Raw genomic sequence first — 27,899 nt, forward strand, 5'->3', positions numbered from 1 at the left:
TAAAAAAGTCATAGTATAGTATGTTGAAAAGTTTCATGAAAAAAAGTCATATTATGGTATGTTGAAAAATTTCATTAAAAAAGTCATAGTATAGCATGTCGAAAAATTGCATGAAAAAAAAGTCATAGTGTAGTAAGTCGAAAAATTTCATTAAAAAGTCATAGAATAGTATGTCAAAAACAATTATAGTATGTCATAAAGAAATCTAAGTATAGTATGCCATACAAAATATCATAAAAAATTCATAGTATAGTCTGTCATAAAAAGGAAGGTGCTCATGTTTTAAGGAGTGTGAAGAAATAATTGTATCAAGGTTTTTGCAGGCAGTATTGTCAATAGTGAATAGTCAGTATAATGAATAGTGAATAGTCAGTATAATGAATCCTAATGACTTTGAGGATCCTCTGACTTTTCCTCTAGCGCCACCAGGAGGTTGACATTTGTGGTTTTAACCAACTGACACTGAGACATTTACTGTATGTCCTCTTCAGGATGAATTGTAATAACTTTAGTTGTCCTTTAACTTTCCATTTAGCTCCATCATCAGGTAAAAAATATGCATTTGTCCAATAAACTGGCTACTTTGATTTCTGCAAAACTAATGTCATTGCCATCAGCCTCACCTGTACTTGTTTTTTTAGTGCTAATTAGCAAATGTTAGCATGCTAACACGCTAAACTAAGATGGTGAACAATGTAAACATTATACCTGCTTAGCATCAGAAAGTTAACATCGTCATTGTGAACATGTGAGCATGCTGATGGCAGCATTTAGCTCAAAGCACCACTGTGACAACTTCACAGAGAAGCCAGCTCGTCTGTATTTGTTTGTTTTTTTAATGTTTTCAAGGGAAAATATGATTATTTCTTTCCTTTTGTTTACTTTTTACTTATTTGCCTTGTAAATAGTTTCTATATTGTACATATAGTTAACAAATCACTAATAAATGTGTCAGCTCTTGCAGTTTGTTAAAAGGATCCCAATATAAATGCACAAGCTAGACCTTTCTTTTTAGTTCATTAGTGATGTAGTTTATAATTTTAGAAATATGTTTATTTTGAAGCTGCCACATACTGTATGTATAACCAAAGTCACCCACATTAATGGCAGCAGGAGGAAGAGACCACAAATGTTTGAGCATAATGTTTGCTGTTCCTGGACAGTGAAACTTTTTAAGCACAGTTTTCACCGGTGTTGTTCTTGATCTTGTGCACCTGGTTTTGGTCCAGTTTAGTGGGTAGATTAAGGTTCTCCGCCAGTAGGGGTGCCCAATTCAGCTAACTGATCTCACACAAACACACACCCCTTCAACTGCCAAAAAAGGCCTGCCAGAGCAGCTGGTGTACAGAGCTCCAGCTAAGAATAACCCGGACCTTCTGGGGGATAAAGTTACCTTGAAGCCCCCCTGTGCTGTGCTCTGACCTATACCCATGTGAGGCACCAATAACACTGGGTGGGATATTCTGTCTGTTCCACCTCAGCCTACCCAGCCCTTTGCTTAGCTTGGCTCTTTCCTTCCCCTGCTTTGCTTTCCTTTGCCCCACCATCCCCAGAGATCCTCCTCTGCAATGCTGCTGCACTGGCAGCTCCAAATTCTCCAAACACCTGAAAATCGTAAAATTTATGCTTGATTTTTCCATTTTCTTCATTTCTTTTTAAATCTTGGAGAAGTTCAGCCTGTGGATTACGCAAGTCAGGAGACAAGACTGTGATCGCCAAGTGGAAATGGAATAATTTACTAACACTTTTTACAGATAAGTGGATGCTGATTGGAATCGTACTGAAGCTGTGATTTTCCATTCACTTCTGCATGAGGAGGCTTTGCCCCCAACTCAAAGGATTATAGCTGAAATTGTCTCCATATCACCATGGCTGAAGGTAGGACTGTTACACCTGCATCAGCACTGAAATAAAGAACATTTACTGTTTGCTACAGCACAGAAAGCCAAAGTGATATATGCTATGTAATAAATAAATGGCAGTGTTTTGATAGGGTACGTCCTCTTAGGAAAATGTGTTGAAAGTCAGTTGCTATAAATACAGGATATCATGTAGCCGGAGTATTAGTGTTGCTCTCCTGTGACAGACACGACTGCTGCTGGGGCTGACCTCTGGTTTTCAACCCTCTTTGTGACATTTAAAAAATAACCTTATATTTCTTATGTAATCTGCTCAAACAAGTGGTATTTTCCAACCAAAACTTTTGTTTGATGAAGCTTCAGGGCTTGAATGAATTGAGCAATAACAGGCAGTTTTCCTTTAGAATACATTTGTGATGAAATACTGACACCAACTGTCCATCCTGAATAACTCTGAAGGGACTGGTATTAGTTTTTTTTCATAACTCAGCATTTGTATTTGAGGAAGTGAATCATTCGTCAGGCATGCTTAGAGTTCATTCACAGTTAGAAGGTGTCTCTAACACCTTGGCACCATGGTCCAAATTGGAAAGTACAGCAGTGTTGATGATGGCGATGGTGACGGTGTCAATAAATGCCATCACAAGAATTTTCCATTTTGCTAAACAGGTGGGACTCATGTGCATATGTGTTTGGATAACCTGATGAAACCCCAATAACAGAAGATTTCCATCTTTTCTGATCTTTAATCTGACAAGATGTTGCCAAACAGTTTCATCTAATTCACATAATCCCTCAGCATCCGGAAATGAGTTTACTTGTTTTGATGCAACACACTGTCTCCATCGTGTAAAGTTTTAATCCTTTCACAAGGGAAATATCCTTCACCTGTCATGGTTTAGATGTAGTGTGTTGATGATGAGACTGGAAAGGTGGCTATGGAAGGACATTATTATCCCAAAACATGCCAAAAGAACGTCAGAGTCAGAGATTTGACTAAACCATGCTACTGTGTTGAAGTTAAAAGTTGTTGCTAGCATTAGATTAATGGGAACACTGGTTTTTAAAGCTAGTGGATATTCTTAGTTTGATTTAATATCTTAATAGTAGTAGTAAGTAATATTAAGTAAGTAATATTCAAGGTAGAAATATATCAGGAACTTCCACTACTATGTTTTTATCATTGTTTATCAATTACTGAACCACATCCTCAATTAAAGGCCTTAAAAAAACTTTTCTGAATCAACTTTTTACTATGAGCAATGTGGTTCTATACATGAACATGCAATTTTCTGTTAAAGTTGGAACAATTTAGTTTTTTTGATTTTTCACACGAGAAATTTCTGTATTTGTGTTTTGTTTTTGTATTTTTGTTCTTGCTTTTTCACTTGCCTGAAGTGGGTTGGACTGAAAATGGTGATGTCATTTATTTCCGTGCACCAATCAGAGTTCAGAAACATTTGAATAAGAACCTAATGACACTTGTGTGGCTAGTTTACTGATGTTGCCAGCATTGTCAATCAAATGTGATCAAATCACACCCACACAATCCTGATGAAGCAGTTTAGCTGAGATTTGAGTGTTAAACTCCTAATAAATAATAACTAAGGATGTTTTTCAGAACTTTAACTATGATATTTGCTTATTCCGTCATAAATATTTAATGTTAGAAAAAAAGACCTACATAAAAGTGAAGTGAAGTTTTTGACAGAGCATATTTTCAGGAGCCTGACCAATAATTAGAGTAGACTAAATCAGATTTTTTATATTCTGATATCGATATTTAAGAGTTTTTAAATAATCTCTTAACAATATATTGGCCATTGTTTCGTAAATATGATTATTAATAGATATGTCCTGAGTGGCACATTTTACAGTCAAAAAATAACATCTCAGCGCCCTCTGGCAGAAAAACAATGTAATTTTGACACATATTTTGGGCATTTCAGTGCCATCATACAAGCAGATGCTGATATATTTGCAATTTGGCCGATATACCGGCCCTATTGACTTATTGGTCTGCATGGCTCCAGTATTTTCAAAAAGGTAGGCTACACATCCATACATGCTTATGACGGTGTAGGTTAGAAAAGAACACTATACATACTGTACATGCGTACAACACTTTCCCAATCATAGTTAACCAGCTGTATGCCACTGTATGTTTGTTATATACAGTGAGAATTGGGTCTGACTGTAAAAGGACAAACCAAATATGTAAGAATACATCGCAAAGTAAAAAATAGCACTTGTTCCTACTTGTTCCAGTGTAATAGGAAACCAAGCAGCAAAAGTTGACCCCAACAGGACCGTCTTGATAATGTTGAGAGTTCTTGTTGTTGTTTTTTTTCACGTAAAGGAGCCCCATCCGCAGCCGGTGGGTCCAATGGAGCAGCTGCACCACAGACGAGCTCTCTCAAGTCCAAAGGTCTGGGTATCCTCGGGAAGCTGAAAATGTCTGCAGAGTTGCTGATTGCCCTGGCTGCTCTCCTGTCCTGGGTGGTGGTGGGAGTGGTGATGTTTGACTTTGTGGAGTACAAGGCAGTCCCTGGTTAGTCACCTCAAAATGGAAAAAAAATCTTTTTAGAATTTCAATCATCAGTCATGCATATTATCACATCATCTGTTATTATTCTCAGACATTCAGCAAATCGTTTCGGACCCTGTGAAAGCTGTAAACGACGCTGTTGATGAAGTATCCAGTCTGCTCAATAAGTTTCAAGGTACATAAGAGAGACAGCATGCATAACACACCTTTTTAGTAGTGCTGAAGCAAGTATTGTATAATACATGACTCTTATTTCTGGGCCCCAAGAATGTGCACCTGATTTAAGTGACCCCAGGTCCGTTGCCACTTACGCAGCTGGGGAAATATCGGAAGCAAAAGATGGATTTGTTCGCCATTTTTCAGATGAGGAAGGTATGTGAAAACACACTCAACCAGAACAAAAAGACAACATTTTAACATACATGTGATGTAACAATGACTCAAACAATCTACTTTGAAACCCACAGGGAACTTCTACCTCAGCTATGTTGACCCCGTGGTCGTCGGTAGACGAGCTTTCCATTCAACTAATGATTTCATTCACGGAGTTGCAGGCACCTTCAGGGACACAATGTGTGCTATTGTAGACACTGTATTGGATACTATATTGGATATAAATAAAGGTATGTATTCTATATTTGTGACTAAGGAATTTGTCTGCCTTCCTTTTTTTCTTCACATGCAAATAACATGATAATTACCCTAATTACCTGAATAAAAAAGACTGATTCAAGTACTTCAATAATTCTTGCCGTTTATGTTTGCCTATATTATTAATACTTTTTTTATTCCTCAGGAAAAGTTGACCTAAGCTACATTGACCCGGTGGTCACAGGCAGAGGTTCCTTCAGTGTTATTAATGACTTTGTGTGCGGAGTGGGGGGCTACATCCGGGATGTGCTCTGTGGCATTTTGGACACAATTCTGGGTGTAGTGAAAGGTATTTACGCTCCTCATTTAACATCTCTCTAATCTGTAACCTCTTCAGATATTAAAATGACAATTTAACACAGCATACAGTATTGATTTTACATTTTTTTTTTCTATTTATTCTTCTCAGGAACCATGGATATTAGCTTCATGGACCCTGTGGTAGTTGGCAGAAATGTCTTTAGTTTTGCTAATGACACCGCAAATGAAATCGTGGACTACATCCGGGGGGTGTTCTGTGTCATCATAGACAGCATACTGGATATTACAAAAGGTACCTGCGTCATATTTTAACCTCTGTATTGATTGCGGTGCAATACTTACACAAAACATTATTATGTCTGCATTGTTGAATCCTTATTTGTTGCCCAAATTCATTACTAAATCAAGATTATAACTGTTAGCTTGTGTTTGTCATGTGTGTAAAATGATTAATTATTGGCCAATATCTTTTCCCATTGGGGTTTAACTGTTTTTTCAAATGTCTGTATAGTAAAAAACGATTGAATTTGCTGCATGAAATAACTCCCTGGAGCTTTGGACTAAATGCGTGTTTGTTCGACTCAGGAATCACTGACATTAGCTTCATTGACCCTGTGGAGGTTGGCAGAAATGCCTTCAGTGTTGCTAACGACTTTGTGAGTGGAATATCAGGATACATCCAGGATGTGCTCTCTGCCATCTTTGATGTGATACTGGACACATTAAAAGGTACAGTATTTAAGATTTTACCTAATCTACTAGTGTGTGTACCACTACGATGTATACTCTGCTGTCGCCTGCTAACTGCAGTTTTCATTTTGACTTTTCTGTTGATCAGATATCCAGAATGCTCTGGGATTCAGCCCCATGTCAGCTCTGAAGAGAACAGCAGAAATCACCACCGAACAGATGAACATGCTTGTGAGCTACGTCTCCACATCGCTGACTGGTGAACAAGGTCTGTTTTAACACATGACGACATATTTACAAATCAGCCGCATTACAATACTATTGCTGGTATATCCAGCCTGTTCTCTTTCATTGGGCGTCAAATACCGAGGCTTTGTCAAGGCCATCGCCATTTGATATCGCCGCACAAGGCACCCTTTAGCGCTGGTATAAGACGCACTGGGCGTTCGATTAACTACAATGTACATCCATCCGCGGTAACATTAAACGCTCCGAGATGGTGCACCGGGAGTGTGGTGACGTAGTTTAAAGTGGATTTAAGGTGGATAGGTCCAACAAACACAAGGCTTTCATCCAGGAGACTGCTGTTTGTGTCCCGTGTGTTAAGTTTTACTTTCCCATGTAGTTTTTTCCTAAACCTAAGTGGTTATTTGCCTAAACTGAAAGTGACGGCAAGGGGTGTGACAAAACGGCCAGTATGTGACAAGTTGGGATGAGAACGTGTTGGTATATCACTGTGTTTGCATTTGATGTATATACTCATACTAAGATGTGAATGAGTATGGAAGAAATAGTAAACAATCGGAAGTTGTATTTTTTTATGAACAGCAGCTTTAACTGACTCTGTGCTGTGCTGATATTTCAGGGATTGTGCCCGAAGTGTCCATTGACCCCATGAAAGTTGTTGAAGATGCCCTGTTGGAGTTCTCAGACAAGAAAGATGTGTTCGTGGCTTACATGTCGAGCATGCTGGTTGGTGATCAAGGTATGCTTGTTTGCATTAGTTATATAATAACTTAACTAAAGATAAAAATACTATTAAAACTATACTGACACCTGTGTCATATTTTCTTCTCTTGTTTTAGGTGAACCTGTCGCCACACCGGTTGTAAATATTGTAACTGAAAAAGGTTTCATTTTTTATTAAAGTTTTAATACACCTAAAAGTATCTTACAGTATGACTAGAAATTACACCCCATTTGCACATGTCTGTTTTTTCTCTTTGTTTAGATGAAATTGTAGCTTCCTCAGCTGATATAAATCTGCTGCACAGGAAAGGTAAGTAATGACTTTTCTCCATTTTCTTTGCCGTAAAACTAAAATCATTTATTAAAAATGAAGCTAATTGTCTTTCATTACCATATTTCCTTTGAAATGTAGGTGAATTTCTGCCACCTTTTGAAAAAGGTAAGAAAACGCCACCATATACGTACGAATGTTTATTTTGGACATGAGCAATGTGTGTTGCCAGCAAGTAGTTGCCTTTCATGCATGTTCGCATTGAATTTTGTTTTTCTTACCACTATGTATGAACTGGTCTCAAGTCTGCCTCTTGTCATGTTCAGTATAATACAGCAAGCCTGAAGTACGATGAAATTGTATGTCATTGTTGTTTGAATAAACTCCATTGTTTACTTTAACAAATATGCATCATAATCACTGTATACTTTCATTGTATTAAATGTCTATATAACGATTTGGTGACTGCATCTCTCCCTGACCGTTTGTGGGTTATAACATTTCATGGAACTGCAGTCATGTGTTTTACCATTAAGTTGTTTTTGTTACAGTCATCAAAAAAAAATATTTCTTTGTTATAATGAGCATGAAAATTTGTCTTTAATATGTGTCCTTTGGAGTTGCATTCCTCTGACTGACTTAAAACATTTGTGATATACTGTATGTGTGTATTTATCTGGATTGTTTGCACTGGATGATTTTCGTGTGGAATATTTGATTTTATCTTTGCATGGAATCACACAAGTCTACACCACATGTTTCAAAAGTGAGCCTTCAGAATATCATTAACTACAGTTATTTTGGGCGGTAATATTTGGGGGTGGTGACAGGAGGAAAAAGAATAAGTCTGGTAATATCTCTATATTTTTCTTTTTGCCAACAAATCCCATGAAAAAGACTAAAACCAAAAATGAATCCATCAAACTAACAAGTCATGTCTGTGTCCTGATATATCTCATTTCTCTGTGCCATATGGATATTGATTCTCACGTTTTAGTTTGAGACTTAGATAAACTTAATAGCCTAGCAACATTAAGGTTACAAACAACCCATCTAAGTAAGAGACACTCTTTCTATCCCAAAAAAATATCTGCTGTTCAGCATATAGTATTTACAGTATTTGTTAGAAAATGTATCAGGTACGTGTGCGATTAGATTAATCTATTATTCGGACCCATTCCTTCGGTAGACCTCTGCTTTTGTCCAAAAATAAATAAAAATTCCATCAGTGAGCCACATTATTTCACTGGCTGACATTTACCTTCACTATGATGAACATTATAACACTAGTTTATTTAGAATCAATCTCACATACACACTTCTGCTGCCATAAACACTCACTAGAGCAAGAAATGTGCATTAATACGCCGCTGAAAATAGTCCCCGTTTGAGTAAAGTTTGCTAAAAAGGTACAGTGCTCAGCTGTAACTTGTTTACCTGCCTATACTTTTTTTTTAAATTATCATTTTATAAAGATTTACATCTTCAGTCCAAATGTCAGAAAAAAATTTAAAGATGAACTACTGCATTTTTGGTTTTGGTCATTTCCTAAGATTTGTTGGCAGTAAGCTAATTTTAATTATAGAAACAAATGGAGAAAGTCATTAATTGCAGCATGTGGTGTGTACTGTATAACGTTATAAATGGTCATTGTTCCCATTTCACCCCATCAAATTTTTCTGTACCTGGAAATAAGTTTGGAGCTGCGTTTTCATTTAAAGATGTGAAGGTCAGATAAGACAGGTCACGTGGGTTAATGATACAGTTACAGAGATCATGCAAGCTGCCAAAGATGAAGCCGCTGCTGCAGAGTTAAGTGAAGCCTCAAAGATTGAGGAGGAGGAGGAGGAAGAGGAGGAGGAGGAGGTTGAAGCTCCCACTGAAGCCGCCAGTGAAGCAGATGAGGAGGAGGATGGTATTCATACGTTTTTTTCTCAAATAGTCACATTCATTAGTCAAATACAAGATCAATAACAGGCACTAAATTTGTTGCTATCACATCACTAGTGAAACATGTCGACCTTGAAGAGACTGAACATGAACCATCACGGGAAGAAGAGGGAGAAGAGGTTGATACTGAGGAAGAGGAGATTAAAACAGAGGAGGAGGCAGCACAAGAGGAGGAGGAAAAAGAAGATGAGGAAGATGTTGGTACAGAAGAGGAGGAGGAATTGAAAACAGAGGATGATGAAGAAGAACAAGAAGAGGAACCAAACACTGAAGCAGAGGTGATAGAAGCTGAGGAAGAGGAGATCAAAGTTGAAGATGTTTCGGTAGAGAGGGAGAAAGAGGAAGAAACAAAAACAGAAGATGCAGTAAAAGAAGAGAAGGAGGAAGAGGAGACCAAAATGGAAGATTTGGTAGAGGAGGAGGAGGAGGAGACCAAAATGGAAGATTTGGTAGAGGAGGAGGAGGAGGAGACCAAAATGGAAGATTTGGTAGAAGGAGAGGAGGAGGAGGAGGAGGAGGAGGAGACCAAAATGGAAGATTTGGTAGGGGAGGAGACCAAAGCTGTAGAAGTTTTGGTAGAAGGAGAGGAGGAGGAGGAGGAGGAGGACGAGGAAACAAAAACTGAAGAAATTTTGGTAGAAGATGGGGAGGAAGAGGAGGAGGAGACAAAAACTAAGGATGCATTAGAAGATGAGATGGAGGACGAAGAGGAGGCGGAGGAGGAGGAGACCAAAACGGAAGATTTTGTAGAAGATGAAAAGGAGAAGGAGACAAAAATTGAAGAAGATGCAGTCGAAGATGAGGAGGAGGAACAGGAGACCAAAACTGAGGATGCATTAGAAGATGAGGTGGAGGAGACCAAAACTGAAGAAGATGCAGTCGAAGATGAAGAGGAGGAAGAGGAGACCAAAACAGAAGATTTTGTAGAAGATGAAAAGGAGAAGGAGACAAAAATTGAAGAAGATGCAGTCGAAGATGAGGAGGAGACAAAAACTGAATTTCTGGTAAAAGATGAGGAACTGACAAAAACAGAAGGAGATGCTGATGAGGAGGAGATTGAAGATGAAGATCTTCATGTTGATGAAGAAAGAGACGAAAAAAACATTGAAATAACCGACACTGATGTCAAAGATCAGTTTGTAAAAACTGACCAGGACGATCGAGCTTTAGATCTAGACGATGACGAGGATTTAAAGGAGGACGAAGGAGAAAAACTGGACAAAGTGGAGATGATGGAGGATGAGGATGAAAAAAATGTCCAACAACTTGATATTAAAATTCTAGCAGCTGAAAAGCTCGATAATGCCAGTGTAGTGCCTGAATCGGATAATGAGGACGAAGAAGAAACAACTGTTCACGATGACCAAGACGAATACTCTGACATCATCGACGAACTTGATGAAAACAACAACAACAGTGAAAGTAGGAAAACTGGACTCAAACGAAGGAGGAAGATTCATTTTCCCTTTAAGAGGCTCAGAAGAGTCGGATCCAGAGCGGCTCACAAAGAAGAACATCTTCACAAACATGAGAAAGGTACAACACTCTCATCATTATCATCACATATTTTTCATCCTTTTTTTATTATCAGGTAATGAAAATGTTTCTGAATCTTGAGTGTGTTAATAATGATAAATGTAACGTGTGGATATTTATCATCTTAACACTTTCTTAACATGTTTTCAAAGGACCACTCGGTTGTGACGTGACTAATGTTATTAGGGCCTAACAGATATTTGTTCGATGACTGATTTACTGACATGTTTCATATTTTCATTGTGTTGTACTGTTTTAATCATCAAGGTTTTAAACCAACAAAATGATTTTCATCACAAAAGGTTTTTCATTATAGATTAGCGAAACATTTCAACATTTTAGGAAATACTTTTTTTGTCTGCTCTTTTACCCCAAATCAGAGGAGAAGGTAAATAGGATAAATAGCTAAACTAGCTTGCAGCAACAACAAGTCACCTCCATAACTTGTTGTCAGTATAACCTCTGGTATTGCAAACAGGAACTGCTAATAGGTAATTCAGCATACTTTTAATGGTGCCAAATTGCCAAATTGTAAACAAATATAGGCTAAAAAATACCAGGGCTCAAGTTGTAGCCCACAATTGAGTTAGTAAACTCGCCCAGACACGTCTGCACCTCAATTTGTGTTGCCCAAGGGGGATGTTGGTCAAGTCAACTCATGTCTTTGCATTGACTGTACTATAGCGTAGCCTCTAAATTTAGGTTTGAGTTCAGTCTGAACACTCTTAGGTTAGGCTTATGTGGCTCTGGGATCATAATACTCCACTTCCTTGTGAGAAACAAGGTCACCTTTGCCATTTATATATCCATGGATGGCTACTAGTCCCATTCTAGAAAAAAAAAGTTTTGTGTGCCTGACCAACATCTGTACTGGACACACAGGGATTAAACTGATATTGATCTTTTCATCTGACTACAGGAAAAATAAGCACATTTCCCAATATGTTGGGGGGTTTCTTTAAGAGACCAATTATAGTCATTGTTTTAATTGGAAAGCAATTAAAGATGGACATAACCAGATCAAATCTAACTAAAGTTTTATTTAGATCAGATCAGAAACTCATCCTGACTTAGGTGTTAATAGCTGCAGGGAAAGAGGATCTTGGGACTAATACAGCACAGCGCTCTTTTCACTGTGCTCTTTTCTTTTTGATGACTCAGTAAAGCAAAATCTATTTCCCCAAGGTGCTAATTATGTACTTAAGTGTTCCTGCTTCAGACCAAACAGTCTTTGCCTTAGGCAGCTAATAGTACAGAGGGCAGCTAGATGGAGCTAACGGACAGAGAAAAACCTTGATAGGTTTCTGGATGAGGGCATGATACAAAAATACATGTATACCTAGTTATTATGACTTTATTGTAGATCTCTACAGTCTAGCTCTAAAACGTAGGTGTGATTGTTCTAACAATATAATATTTAGTCGTGGTGTGGTTTTGATCAGTGTTTTCAACGCTGTAGTGCTTATAGTTCTTATGCAAGCATGATTATTTGTCATGATGACTGGGCTTTTCACACTGCACTTAGCCTGGGGCTAAGGATAGCCGTTGGCTAAGAATATGCAGTGTGAAAAGCCTAATATTACTCTCTGATTACTGGTCAGAACTGCACTGTATGTTGTATTGTATATTTTTTTTAATATGTCTGCATGATATACTTTAGTTCTCAAAGAGGCAAAGGAAAGACATGCAATAAAAGAAGTTAAAGATGCCATTATTAAAGGTAATACTCTTGAAATTGTACACCTTCTTCACTTTGCTTACTCCCAATATTATATTATATTTCTTCATGTTTTGATTAAATGCCTGGATTTAGTATAATTTACTGTAAACAAGAAGGTACTCTACGCACATAAGCATCTGATAGTTTTGCCTATGAGGATTTATTGCTGCTTACAGACCTCAAAATCACAGAAACTGAAAAGGAGAAAAAAGTGGATGCCAAACTTGAGGAAACCATACAGATAAAACTAAAGGAGGATAAGCTAAAGGAGGAGGTCAAACCCCTGGAGAAGAAACAACCGAAGCCCAAAGGTAATCACACTCAACGGTGAAAGTACAAAATATTGTTCAAATGTGTATATGTGTAAAAATAAAAACAAGGCTGTTACCTTTTGTAGAGTAAATATACAAAATATGAAGTATGTACACAACAGAATGCTGCAACAGTGCTCAACATGTAAAGCAGGTGTATACCACTAGTACATGCTTCTCTTAACAAATTATCAGTATCAGTAACCTTCCCACTTGTACACGAAGGGCACCAGGTACTTTGTCCAGCTTCAAAAGTGCTACAATATCAAGTCTGTTACTGACATCTAAGAGTACATGAAAAACTAACACTTTGATGATTGCTTGCAGAAGAAGAGCCGAAAAAGAAGGAAGAACCTAAGAAACCATCCAAAGAAGAGAAAGAAGTCAAGAAACCTCTCAAAGAAAAGGAAGAAGTCAAGAAACCATCTAAAGAAGAGAAAGAAGTCAAGAAACCTCTCAAAGCAGAGAAAGAAGTCAAGAAACCTCTCAAAGAAGAGAAAGAAGACAAGAAACCTCTCAAAGAAGAGAAAGAAGTCAAGAAACCTCTCAAAGAGGAGAAAGAAGTCAAGAAACCTCTCAAAGAAAAGGAAGAGGCCAAGAAACCACTCAAAGAAGACAAAGAAGTCAAGAAACCATCTAAAGAAGAGAAAGAAGTCAAGAAACCTCTCAAAGAAAAGAAAGAAGTCAGGAAACCATCTAAAGAAGAGATAGATGTAAAGAAACCATCTAAAGAAGCGAAGGAAGTCAAGAAACCTCTCAAAGAAAAGAAAGAAGTCAAGAAACCTCTCAAAGAAGAGAAAGAAGTCAAGAAACCTCTCAGAGAAAGGAAAGAAGTCAAGAAACCATCTAAAGAAGAGATAGATGTAAAGAAACCATCTAAAGAAGAGAAGGAAGTCAAGAAACCTCTCAGAGAAAAGAAAGAAGTCAGGAAACCATCTAAAGAGGAAGAAGTCAAGAAACCTCTCAAAGAAGAGAAAGAAGTCAAGAAACCTCTCAAAGAAAAGAAAGAAGTCAAGAAACCTCTCAAAGAAGAGAAAGAAGTCAAGAAACCATCCAAAGAAGACAAAGAAGTCAAGAAACCAGCTAAAGAGGAAGAAGTCAAGAAACCTCTCAAAGAAGAGAAAGAAGTCAAGAAACCATCCAAAGAAGACAAAGAAGTCAAGAAACCATCCAAAGAAGACAAAGAAGTCAAGAAACCAGCTAAAGAAGACAAAGAAGTCAAGAAACCATCTAAAGAAGAGAAGGAAGTCAAGAAGCTTCTCAAAGAAAAGAAAGAAGTCAAGAAACCTCTCAAAGAAGAGAAAGAAGTCAAGAAACCATCCAAAGAAGACAAAGAAGTCAAGAAACCATCCAAAGAAGACAAAGAAGTCAAGAAACCAGCTAAAGAAGACAAAGAAGTCAAGAAACCATCTAAAGAAGAGAAGGAAGTCAAGAAGCTTCTCAAAGAAAAGAAAGAAGTCAAGAAACCAGCTAAAGAAGAGAAAGAAGTCAAGAAACTTCTCAAAGAAAAGAAAGAAGTCAAGAAACCTCTCAAAGAAAAGAAAGAAATGAAGAAACCACCTAAAGAAGAAACAAAAGAAATTAAGTCTCTCAAAGAGAAGAAGTCACCCAAAAAAGGAGTAGACTTGAAACCTTCAAAGGAAGAGAAACTGAAAAAGCCTCAAGAGGAGAAAGTAGAGAAAGTGATGAAAGAAGTAAAGGAAGACAAGAGGCCTTCTAAGGAACGGAAAGAAGTGAAAAGGCCTTCTGTGGAGGCAAAACAGCACAAAAAAGAACTGGCAAAAGAAGAGAAAGAACCAGCAAAGCCTAAAGAGGCCAAAGAAGTTAAAAAGCCTCCCAAAGAAGAGAAAGGTGTAACAAAGCCTCCAAAAGAAGAACCAGAAAAGCTCTCCAAAGAGAAGAAACAACCAGCTAAGCCTTCTAAAGAAAGGGCAGTACCAAAGAAGCCCTCTAAAGAAAAACAAGAACCAGAGAAACCTTCTAAAGGCGAAAAAGAACCAACAAAACTGTCTAGAAAGGGAGAGACAGTACTGAAGAAGCTCTCCAAAGAACAAGACCAAGAGAAACCTTCCAAAGACAAGAAAGAGGTCAAGATGATTCCCAAGGAAGAAAAGGAACCAAAGAAGATCTCTAAGGAAGAAACAAAACCACCAAAGCATGCTAAAGAAGAGAAAGAAATCAAGAAGACTCACAAAGACAAAGAACCTGTTAAGAAGAAAGATACTAAGACAGGTATGCATAGGCCAGCAATGCAGTGTTTTTGCAATTACACAATATAAGGATCCATATTCCCAACTAATCCATTAACAATAGTAAGAGTCTACAGCCATGCTAGCTGCTCAGTGAGGCTATACTACACAGTGGTGCTTTGAGTGCTCACATCATAATGCTTACATGCTCACATATGACAATGCTAGTATGTTGATGTTTAGCAGGTATAATATTCACATGAGCGTATCTATGTCCCAGGGTCCTATGTTCCCGACATTGTTGGGATGTTCTCAACATGCTTGTAAAACTGAGGTTTCGCACAGAGACCAAAACCGTGGTACCGCCATCTGACTTCTGTTGCTCCTAAAATAGTGTTATTATGGTAAGGATGGCCTCTGAGAGAGGGAAATTAGGTTACCATTGTTTTTCATGCTGCGGCTCACGCTACCACAGTCTTGGAAAGGGAGGGGTGAGCGGAGGGGTACTCGTTTCAATCTGCAACCACACCACTAGATGCTGCCTAATCCTACACACTGTCCCTTTAAGGAGACTTATTCTGTTTTATGTTCTAAGCTATATTTTTTCCCTACATCAAATGTTCAATGTATGTTTCCCTAGATCAATATGTTGAAATCACCTACCTACAGCTTATATCCTACTGATGTTACACTCCTTGAAACTAATGCCCTCAAATTAGTGGGCAAGACACTTTTTCCTGACTTTAGACATTGATAGCTCAACAGTGGCTGCAATGGATTTCTACCATTCAAACAGCATTTGAAACGTCTATCTCCCTTTGTTGCAACTCTAACTGCGAAGATAGCCCTTGCCATTCTCTTACAATGTTAGTTTATATCGAGAACATAGGGCCCTGGGAACATAGGGAGGACCCCCATGTTGAATATTCACTAGTTTAGCATGTTAACATGCTAATATTTGCTAATTTGCACTAAATGTAAAGTACAGCTAAGGCTGATGGGAATTAAATTAGTATTACAGGTATTTGTAGAGGTATTTAAAGAAGGCTAAATAGATTGGTAGGTTTCTTTTGTTCAATGAAGGGTATATTTATTTATTCTGTATAATTTATGTGAAACTGTTCAATTCGTTTTGCCTTTTTATTTCAGACGCTGGACCCAAAAAAGCTGCAAGGAAGATTAAAATAGTCAAGAAGAAGGTTGCGTCTGTCCTGAAGAAGGAACATCTTAATGTTACAAAAGCAGGTGAGATAATGCAGTATATAGAAGAACAAGTCACGGTGACATTTTATCCTTGTCGTTGATATTTTATCAATTTTGCAGTGACAGCTTAAACCAGTAGTTTAAATGGAACAAAAAGAGAGACTGTCCTCACCTGAAAATGACATTATTGGTCACTTGTGTCACTTTCTGCTGTTTATTTCAGCTGATGTACCCATGAAGGCAGTAAAGATGGTGAAAGCTGCCAAAAAGCAGATAGTTCCTGTCCTGAAAAAGGAGCAAATGAATGTTACAAAAACAGGTAAGTAACAGGCCAGAGTCAATATAATGATATGTTAACTTAAAGCTATAAACTAAACAACTTGACAAGTATAAATCTGGCATATCTAGTGACAGATTGGGTTCCACCATCTTTTAACACAGCACTGTCCTTGTCTCATAGGAGAAGAATTATAGTTTCCATAAAGTGCAACCATTACATGTCTAATGGGAAGCTAAGATGAGATATTGAATTTTTTTTTTTTAAATATTCTCCAATAATAGAGGTTCCTAAAGTTCCTAAGGTGAAAGCTAAACCAGAACCTGCAAAGAAAGGTAAAAGCATGCTTTTAATCTTTTGTGTTAATTGTCAATTAATTTGTCGTAAATTGAATCTGATGTTTTTTAGCTGGTTAGATTCTCCATAACCTATATCTTGCCAATCTTTAATCAGACCATTTAATAATGAAAATATATTTAGATATTATCCACAGTTTTGGTGTGCTGACATTAACTTTTCATTTGTAGAACATGTAAAAAGTTATATACAGTATTCAAAGAAATTGTCACATAATAAACACTTATCTTTATATAAACCTAAAACTTAAGGGCTTTTCGATGTCATAATTTTCCACCAGTGGCAGCTCCCAAGGAGTCCAAGAAGGAACCAAAGGAAAAAATCAAATCTAAACCTGTAAAACCAGGTAATGCAAAGCCATCCATTGAGCCATACTGTGAGCATTGCTAAAGAAAATGTTATGATACATGTACAGTTTGTCATGACAACATAATATCTGTAAGCATTAGTTGTACTTATGTACTTAATCATAGAAGAACCCAAAGAGAGGCCCGACTGGAGCCTAAAAGAGGCTAAATAGATTAATAGGTTTATTTTGACCAATGAAGGGTATACTTTATTTATTTATTCTGTATAATTTATGTGAAACTGTTCAATCAGCTTTTCCTTTTTATTACAGATGCTGGACCCAAAAAGGCTGCAAGGAGGATTAAAGTAGTCAAGAAGGAGATTGCGTCTGTCCTGAAGAAGGAACATCTTAATGTTACAAAAGCAGGTGAGATAATACAGTATGTAGAAGAACAAGTCACAATGACATTTTATCCTTGTGGTTGATATGTGATTCATTTTGCACTGACAGCTTAACCCAGTAGTTTAAATGGAACAAAAAGAGAGACTGTCCTCACCTGAAAATTACATTATTGGTCACTTTCTGCTTTTCATTTCAGCTGATGAACCCAAGAAGGCAGTAACGGTGATGAAAGCTAACAGAAAGCAGATAGTTCCTGTCCTGAAAAAGGAGCAAATTAATATTACAAAAATAGGTAAGTAAGAGGCCAGAGTCATTGTAATCATATGTGAACTAAAAGCCATGAACAAAACAACTTGACAAGTATAAATCTGACATATCTAGTGACGGATTGGGTTCCACCATCTTTTAACACAGCACTGTCCTTGTCTCATAGGAGAAGAATTATAGTTTCCATAAAGTGCAACCATTACATGTTTAATGTGAAGCTAAGATGAGATATTGAATTATATTTTTGAATATTCTCCAATAATAGAGGTTCCTGAAGTTCCTAAGGTGAAAGCTAAACCAGAACCTGCAAAGAAAGGTAAGAGCATGCTTTTAATCTTTTGTGTTAATTGTCAATTCATTTGTAGTAAATTGAATCCGATGTTTTTTTAGCTGGTTAGATGCTCCATAACCTATATCTTGCCAATCTTTAATCAGACCATTTAATAATGAAAACATATTTAGATATTATGCGTAGTTTTGGTGTGCGGACATTAACTTTTTATTTATTGAACGCGTAAAAAGTTATATACACTACAGTATTCAAAGAAATTGTCACACTTATCTTTATATAAACCTAAACCATAAGGACTTTTTGATGTTATAATTTTCCACCAGTGGCAGCTCCCAAGGAGCCCAAGAAGGAGCCAAAGGAAAAAATCCAAACTAAACCTGTAAAACAAGGTAATGCAAAGCAATCCATAGAGCCATACTGCGAGCATGGCTAAAGATACTGTTATGATACATGTAAGGTTTGTCATGACAACACAATATTTGTAAGCATTAGTTGAAATTATTTACTTACTCATAGAAGAACCCAAAGAGAGGCCCGACTGGAGCCTAAAGGAGGTTAAACAGATTAATACGTTTATTTTGTTCAATGAAGGGTATACTCTATTTATTCCCTCTGTATAATTTATGTGAAACTGTTCAATCAGCTTTTCCTTTTTATTTCAGACGCTGGATCCAAAAAGGCTGCAAGGAGGATTAAAGTAGTCAAGAAGGAGGTTGCGTCTCTCCTGAAGAAGGAACATCTTAATGTTACAAAAGCAGGTGAGATAATACAGTATGTAGAAGAACAGGTCACAATGACATTTTATCCTTGTGGTTGATATTTGATTCATTTTGCACTGACAGCTTAACCCAGTTGTTTAAATGGAACAAAAAGAGAGACTGACCTCACCTGAAAATTACATTATTGGTCACTTGTGTCGCTTTCTGCTTTTCATTTCAGCTGATGAACCCAAGAAGGCAGTAACGGTGCTGAAAGCTAACAAAAAGCAGATAGTTCCTGTCCTGAAAAAGGAGCAAATGAATGTTACAAAAACAGGTAAGTAACAGGCCAGAGTAGATATAATGATATGTTAACTTTATGCTACAGTGTGTGAGATTAGGCGATATTTATCGTAAATCAAGAGGAGTAGAGCAGTATTTAAAACTGCTGTTCTAATAATTGTACATTTATATTATATTTGAAATATAAATCTCATTAGGCATTCTTTTATCTTGGATTGGGACTTAAGTAATGTAATTAAGAGGTTCAAGGCAAAACAATATGATAGGTATTAATCTAACATGTCAAGTGACAGATTGAATTCCACCATCTTGTAACATAGCGCTGTCCTTGTCTCATAGAAAAATAATTATAGTTTTTATAAAGAGACACCAGTACATGTCTAATGTGAAGCTAAGATTAACTAATGAATTTTTTTTTTTTTTATATTCTCCAATAATAGTGGTTCCTGAAGTTCCTAAGGTGAAAGCCAAACCAGAACCTGCAAACAAAGGTAAGAGCATGCTTTTAATTTTTTGGTGTTAATTGTCAATGCATTTGTAGTAACTTGAATCTGATGGGTTTTTTTTTTAAATGTTTAGATGCTCCATAACCTATATCTTGCCAATCTTTAATCAGACCATTCAATAATGAAAATATATTTAGATATTATACATAGTTTTGGTTTGCTGATACTAATTTTGATTTGTAGAACACATAAAAAGTTATATATTCAAAGAAAGTGTCACATCATAAACACTTATCTTTATATAAACCTAAAACTTAAGGCTTTTTGATGTCATCATTTCCACCAGTGGCAACTCCCAAGGAGCCCAAGAAGGAACCAAAGGAAAAAATCAAATCTAAACCTGTAAAACCAGGTAATGCAAAGCCATCCATAGAGCCATACTGATAATAATAATACATTTATATTACATTTAAAAGGCACAGGCACTGTTTTATTTTGGATTGGGACCTACATATTGTAATTAAGATGTTCAAGTGGTAGACTGAATTCCACCATCTTTAACTGAGTGTTGTTGTTGTCTCATAGGAGAAGACTTATAGTTTGGATATAAAGTGCCATGTACCATTACATGTTGAATGTGAAGCTAAGATGAGCTAATGAATTATATTTTTGAATATTCCCCAATAATAGAGGATCCTGAAGTTCCTAAAGTGAAAGCCAAACCAGAACCTGCAAAGAAAGGTAAGAGCATGCTTTTATTCTTTCATGTCAATTCATTTGTAAAAGTAACTTGAATCTGATTTGGTTTTAGCGGTTTAGTTGCTCCATAGCCTAATGTCTCATCTATCTTTAATTCATTAAAGAATTCAACCGATTCAAGAACTAAACTTAACCATATATTCTAGTTTGGTATCATGCATATTTTTTGTATACTGACACTAACTTTAGTTATATATTCAAAGAAAGTGTCAGATAATAAACACTTATCTTTATATAAACCTAAAACTTAAGGGCTTTTCGATGTCATCATTTTCCACCAGTGGCAGCTCCCAAGGAGCCCAAGAAGGAACCAAAGGAACAAATCAAAACTAAACCTGTAGAGTCAGGTAATGCAAAGCCATCCATTGAGCCATACTGTGAGCATGGCTAAAGATACTGTTGCGATACATGCAGTTTTCATAACAACACAATACTTGTAAGCATTAGTTGTACATAGTAGATGGGCTTACAAGGTCCCAAAGAGAGGCCCGACTGGAGCCTAAAGGGGGCTAAATAGATTAATAGGTTTATTTTGTTCAATGGCGGGTATATTTATTTTCTTTGTATAATTTATGTGAAACTGTTCAATCAGCTTTGTCTTTTTATTTCAGACGCTGAACCCAAAAAGGCTGCAAGGAGGATTAAAGTAGTCAAGAAGGAGGTTGCGTCTGTCCTGAAGGAGGAACATCTTAATGTTACAAAAGCAGGTGAGATAATACAGTATGTAGAAGAATAGTTTAACTCAGTAGTTTAAAAGGAACAAAGAGAGAGACTGTCCTCACCTGAAAATGACATTATTGGTCACTTGTGTCGCTTTCTGCTTTTCATTTCAGCTGATGAACCCAAGAAGGCAGTAACGGTGCTGAAAGCGAACAAAAAGCAGATAGTTCCTGTCCTGAAAAAGGAGCAAATGAATGTTACAAAAACAGGTAAGTAACAGGCCAGAGTCAATATAATGATATATTAACTGTATGCTACATTGTGTGAGATCATAAACAATAGACAATCTTTAAAATATCATGATTTATATTACATTTAAAAGGCACAGTCACTGTTTTATTTTGGATTGGGACTTACATATTGTAATTAAGATGTTCAAGTGACAGATTGAATTCCACCATCTTTTAACTGAGTGTTGTCCTTGTCTCATAGGAGAAGAATTATAGTTTGGATGTAAAGTGCCATGTACCATTACATGTTTAATGTGAAGCTAAGATGAGCTAATGAATTATATTTTTGAATATTCCCCAATAATAGAGGTTCCTGAAGTTCTTAAGGTGAAAGCCAAACCAGAACCTGCAAAGAAAGGTATGTGAGGAATTAATTTGTAAAAGTAACTTGAATCTGATGTGGTTTTAGCGGTTTAGTTGCTCCATAACCTAATATCTCATCTATCTTTAATTCAATTGATAATTCAACCTATTCAAGAATTAAACTTAACAATATATTCTAGTTTGGTATCATGCATATTTTTTGTATGCTGACACTAACTTTAGTTATATATTCAAAGAAAGTGTCAGATAATAAACACTTATCTTTATATAGACCTAAAACTTAAGGGCTTTTCGATGTCATAATTTTCCACCAGTGGCAGCTCCCAAGGAGCCCAAGAAGGAACCAAAGGAACAAATCCAAACTAAACCTGTAAAACCAGGTAATGCAAAGCCAGCCATAGAAGCTTACTGCAAGCACGGTTAAAAATACTGTTATGATATATGTACAGTCTTCATGACAATACAATACTTGTAAGCATTAGTTGTACATAGTAGATGTGCTTACATGGTCCCAAAGAGAGGTCCGACTGGAGCCTAAAGGAGGCTAAATAGATTAATAGGTTTCTTTTGTTCAATGAAGAGTATATTTATTTCTTCTGTATAATTTATGTGAAACTGTTCAATCGGGTTTGCCTTTTTATTTCAGACACTGAACTCAAAAAGGCTGCAAGGAGAATTAAAGTAGTCAAGAAGGAGGTTGCGTCTGTCCTGAAGAAGGAACATCTTAATGTTACAAAAGCAGGTGAGATAATACAGTATGTAGAAGAACAGGTCACAGTGACATTTTATCCTTGTGGTTAGTATTTGATTCATTTTGCTGTCCTCACCTGAAAATTACATTATTGGTCACTTGTGTCGCTTTCTGCTGTTCGTTTCAGCTGATGAACCCAAGAAGGCAGTAAAGGTGCTGAAAGCTAACAAAAAGCAGATAGTTCCTGTCCTGAAAAAGGAGCAAATGAATGTTACAAAAACAGGTAAGTAACAGGACAGAGTCAGTATAATCATATGTGAACTTAAAGCTATAAACAAAACAACTTGACAAGTATAAATCTGACATATCTAGTGACAGATTGGGTTCCATCATCTTTTAACACAGCACTGTCCTTGTCTCATAGAAAAATAATTATAGTTTCGATAGAGAGCAACCATTACATGTTTATTGTGAAGCTAAGATTAGCTAATGAATTATCTTTTTTAAATATTATCCAACAATAGAGGTTCCTGAAGTTCCTAAGGTGAAAGCCAAACCAGAACCTGCAAAGAAAGGTAAGAGCATGCTTTTAATTTGTTGGTGTTAATTGTCATTTAATTTGTAGTAACTTGAATCTAATGGGTTTTTTAGCCATTTAGATGCTCCATAACCTATATCTTGAAAATCTTTAATCAGACCATTCAATAATGAAAATATATTTAGATATTATGCATAGTTTTGGTTTGCTGATACTAACTTTTATTTGTAAACACATAAAAGTTATATATTCAAAGAAAGTGTCACATCATAAACACTTATCTTTATTTAAACCTAAAACTTAAGGGCTTTTTGATGTCATCAATTTTCAGCAGTGGCAACTCCCAAGGAGCCCAAGAAGGAGCCAAAGGAAAAAATCCAAACTAAACCTGTAAAACCAGGTAATGCAAAGCCATCCATAGAGCCATACTGATAATAATAATACATGCATATTACATTTAAAAGGCACAGTCACTGTTTTATCTTGGATGGGACTAAAATATTGTAATTAAGATGTTCAAGTGACAGATTGAATTCTACCATTTTTAACTGTGTTGTCGTTGTCTCATAGAAGAAGAATCAAGTTTCAATGAAGTGCCATGTACCATTACATGTTTAATGTGAAGCTAAGATTAGCTAATTCATTATTTTTTTTTATATTCTCCAATATTAGAAGTTCCTGAAGTTCCTAAGGTGAAAGCCAAACCAGAACCTGCAAAGAAAGGTAAGAGCATGCTTTTATTGTTTTGTGTCAATTCATTTATAGAAGTAACTTGAATGTGATGGTTTTCTTTAATTGTTTAGATGATCCATAACCTATAATATCTCACCAATCTTTAATCAGACCATTCAAGAATGAAACTCCTAGTTAAATATTGTGCATATGTTTTGTATGCTGACACTAACTGGTTATGTGTAGAACACATAAATGGTTATACATTCAAAGACAGTGTACAATAATAAACACTTATACGCACTTTATATAAACCTAAACCTTAAGGGTTTTTTGGTGTTATAATTTTCCACCAGTGGCAGCTCCCAAGGAGCCCAAGAAGGAACCAAAGGAAAAAATCAAACCTAAACCTGTAAAACAAGGTAATGCAAAGCCATCCATAGAAGCATAGAGCATGGCTAAAGATACTGTTATGATACATGTACAGTGTTCATGACAACACAATATCTGTTAGCAGTTGTACTCACTAGATGTGCTTACTTATAGAAGAACCCAAAGAGAGGCCTAAATAGATTGATAGGTTTATTTTGTTCAATGAAGGGTATACTGTATTTATTCCCTCTGTATAATTTATGTGAAACTGTTGAATCAGGTTTGCCTTTTATTTCAGACGCTGGACTCAAAAAGGCTGCAAGGAAGATTAAAATAGTCAAGAAGAAGGTTGCGTCTGTCCTGAAGAAGGAACATCTTAATATTACCAAAGCAGGTGAGATAATACAGTATGTAGAAGAACAGGTCACAGTGACATTTTATCCTGACTATCCTCACCTGAAAAGGACATTATTGGTCATTTGTGTCGCTTTCTGCTTTTCATTTCAGCTGATGTACCCATGAAGGCAGTAAAGGTGCTGAAAGCTAACAAAAAGCAGATAGTTCCTGTCCTGAAAAAGGAGCAAATGAATGTTACAAAAACAGGTAAGTAACAGGCCAGAATCAATATAATGATATGTGAACTTTATGCTACAGTGTGTGAGATTAGGCGATCTTTAAAGAGAAACAAGAGGAGTAGAATAGTATTTAAAACTACTGTTCTAATAATTATACATTTATTTATTAAGAGGTTCAAGGCTAAACAACATGATAGGTATCAATCTGACATGTCAAGTGACGGCCTGAATTCCACCATCTTGTAACATAGTGCTGTCCTTGTCACATAGAAAAAAAATATATAGTTTCCATAAAGTGCAACCATTACATGTCTAATGTGAAGAAAAGATTAGCTAATGAATTATTATTTTTTTTAATATTCTCCAATAATAGAGGTTCCTAAAGTTCCTAAGGTGGAAGCCAAACTAGAACCTGCAAAGAAAGGTAAGAGCATGCTTTTAATTTTTTTGTGTTAATTGTCAATTCATTTGTAGTAAATTGAATCTGATAGTTTTTTTTAGCCGTTGAGATGCTCCATAACCTATATCTTGCCAATCTTTAATCAGACCATTCAATAATGAAAATATATTTAGATATTATGCATAGTTTTGGTTTGCTGATACTAACTTTTATTTGTAAACACATAAAAGTTATATATTCAAAGAAAGTGTCACATCATAAACACTTATCTTTATTTAAACCTAAAACTTAAGGGCTTTTTGATGTCATCAATTTTCAGCAGTGGCAACTCCCAAGGAGCCCAAGAAGGAGCCAAAGGAAAAAATCCAAACTAAACCTGTAAAACCAGGTAATGCAAAGCCATCCATAGAGCCATACTGATAATAATAATACATGCATATTACATTTAAAAGGCACAGTCACTGTTTTATCTTGGATGGGACTAAAATATTGTAATTAAGATGTTCAAGTGACGGATTGAATTCTACCATTTTTAACTGTGTTGTCGTTGTCTCATAGAAGAAGAATCAAGTTTCAATGAAGTGCCATGTACCATTACATGTTTAATGTGAAGCTAAGATTAGCTAATTCATTATTTTTTTTTATATTCTCCAATATTAGAAGTTCCTGAAGTTCCTAAGGTGAAAGCCAAACCAGAACCTGCAAAGAAAGGTAAGAGCATGCTTTTATTGTTTTGTGTCAATTCATTTATAGAAGTAACTTGAATGTGATGGTTTTCTTTAGCTGTTTAGATGCTCCATAACCTATAATATCTCACCAATCTTTAATCAGACCATTCAAGAATGAAACTCCTAGTTAAATATTGTGCATATGTTTTGTATGCTGACACTAACTGATTATGTGTAGAACACATAAATGGTTATACATTCAAAGACAGTGTACAATAATAAACACTTATACGCACTTTATATAAACCTAAACCTTAAGGGTTTTTTGGTGTTATAATTTTCCACCAGTGGCAGCTCCCAAGGAGCCCAAGAAGGAACCAAAGGAAAAAATCAAACCTAAACCTGTAAAACAAGGTAATGCAAAGCCATCCATAGAAGCATAGAGCATGGCTAAAGATACTGTTATGATACATGTACAGTGTTCATGACAACACAATATCTGTTAGCAGTTGTACTCACTAGATGTGCTTACTTATAGAAGAACCCAAAGAGAGGCCTAAATAGATTGATAGGTTTATTTTGTTCAATGAAGGGTATACTGTATTTATTCCCTCTGTATAATTTATGTGAAACTGTTGAATCAGGTTTGCCTTTTATTTCAGACGCTGGACTCAAAAAGGCTGCAAGGAAGATTAAAATAGTCAAGAAGAAGGTTGCGTCTGTCCTGAAGAAGGAACATCTTAATATTACCAAAGCAGGTGAGATAATACAGTATGTAGAAGAACAGGTCACAGTGACATTTTATCCTGACTATCCTCACCTGAAAAGGACATTATTGGTCATTTGTGTCGCTTTCTGCTTTTCATTTCAGCTGATGTACCCATGAAGGCAGTAAAGGTGCTGAAAGCTAACAAAAAGCAGATAGTTCCTGTCCTGAAAAAGGAGCAAATGAATGTTACAAAAACAGGTAAGTAACAGGCCAGAATCAATATAATGATATGTGAACTTTATGCTACAGTGTGTGAGATTAGGCGATCTTTAAAGAGAAACAAGAGGAGTAGAATAGTATTTAAAACTACTGTTCTAATAATTATACATTTATTTATTAAGAGGTTCAAGGCTAAACAACATGATAGGTATCAATCTGACATGTCAAGTGACGGCCTGAATTCCACCATCTTGTAACATAGTGCTGTCCTTGTCACATAGAAAAAAAATATATAGTTTCCATAAAGTGCAACCATTACATGTCTAATGTGAAGAAAAGATTAGCTAATGAATTATTATTTTTTTTAATATTCTCCAATAATAGAGGTTCCTAAAGTTCCTAAGGTGGAAGCCAAACTAGAACCTGCAAAGAAAGGTAAGAGCATGCTTTTAATTTTTTTGTGTTAATTGTCAATTCATTTGTAGTAAATTGAATCTGATAGTTTTTTTTAGCCGTTGAGATGCTCCATAACCTATATCTTGCCAATCTTTAATCAGACCATTCAATAATGTAAATATGTTTAGATATTATTCATAGTTTTGGTTTTCTGATACTAACTTTTATTTGTAGAACACATAAAAAGTTATATATTCAAAGAAAGTGTCACATTATAAACACTTATCTTTATATAAACCTAAAACTTAAGGGCTTTTTGATGTCATCATTTTCCACCAGTGGCAACTCCCAAGGAGCCCAAGAAGGAACCAAATGAAAAAATCCAAACTAAACCTGTAAAACCAGGTAATGCAAAGCCATCCATAGAGCCATACTGATAATAATAATACATTTATATTACATTTAAAAGACACAGTCACTGTTTTATCTTTGATGGGACTAACATATTGTAATTAAGATGTTCAAGTGACAGATTGAATTCTACCATTTTTAACTGTGTTGTCGTTGTCTCATAGAAGAAGAATCAAGTTTCAATGAAGTGCCATGTACCATTACATGTTTAATGTGAAGCTAAGATTAGCTAATTCATTATTTTTTTTTATATTCTCCAATATTAGAAGTTCCTGAAGTTCCTAAGGTGAAAGCCAAACCAGAACCTGCAAAGAAAGGTAAGAGCATGCTTTTATTGTTTTGTGTCAATTCATTTGTAGAAGTAACTTGAATGTGATGGTTTTCTTTAATTGTTAAGATGCTCCATAACCTATAATATCTCACCAATCTTTAATCAGACCATTCAAGAATGAAACTCCTAGTTAGATATTGTGCATATGTTTTGTATGCTGACACTTACTGTTTATGTGTAGAACACATAAAAAGTTATACATTCAAAGACAGTGTCACATAATAAACACTTATACGCACTTTATATAAACCTAAACTGTAAGGGTTTTTTGGTGTTATAATTTTCCACCAGTGGCAGCTCCCAAGGAGCCCAAGAAGGAACCAAAGGAAAAAATCAAACCTAAACCTGTAAAACAAGGTAATGCAAAGCCATTCATAGAAGCATAGAGCATGGCT

At 36.1% G+C, this 27,899-nt stretch overlaps 1 protein-coding gene across 1 annotated transcript; it reads left to right on the top strand.

The window, feature by feature from the left end:
• The first annotated feature begins 1,446 nt into the window (after nt 1–1,446).
• On the top strand, nt 1,447–27,890 carry LOC141784054 (uncharacterized). Its single transcript, XM_074661734.1, has 48 exons — nt 1,447–1,878; nt 4,219–4,410; nt 4,499–4,582; nt 4,675–4,779; nt 4,875–5,030; nt 5,204–5,347; nt 5,468–5,611; nt 5,905–6,048; nt 6,158–6,277; nt 6,875–6,994; nt 7,095–7,139; nt 7,241–7,288; nt 7,391–7,417; nt 12,396–12,455; nt 12,632–12,766; nt 13,094–14,998; nt 16,105–16,200; nt 16,382–16,477; nt 16,720–16,770; nt 17,073–17,138; nt 17,412–17,507; nt 17,680–17,775; nt 18,016–18,066; nt 18,366–18,431; nt 18,705–18,800; nt 18,982–19,077; nt 19,836–19,901; nt 20,860–20,955; nt 21,082–21,177; nt 21,506–21,556; nt 22,169–22,264; nt 22,401–22,496; nt 22,738–22,788; nt 23,083–23,151; nt 23,424–23,474; nt 23,780–23,845; nt 24,094–24,189; nt 24,303–24,398; nt 24,744–24,794; nt 25,093–25,158; nt 25,431–25,481; nt 25,787–25,852; nt 26,101–26,196; nt 26,310–26,405; nt 26,751–26,801; nt 27,102–27,167; nt 27,440–27,490; nt 27,796–27,890. Exons 1-48 carry the CDS (start codon nt 1,869–1,871, stop codon nt 27,888–27,890), a joined length of 5,868 nt encoding a protein of 1,955 aa, XP_074517835.1. The 5' UTR covers nt 1,447–1,868.
• Nucleotides 27,891–27,899: the final 9 nt, after the last annotated feature.

The sequence above is a fragment of the Sebastes fasciatus genome, chromosome 15 (assembly GCF_043250625.1).
Source record: "Sebastes fasciatus isolate fSebFas1 chromosome 15, fSebFas1.pri, whole genome shotgun sequence".
In the NCBI taxonomy this organism is placed as follows: Eukaryota; Metazoa; Chordata; class Actinopteri; order Perciformes; family Sebastidae; genus Sebastes; species Sebastes fasciatus.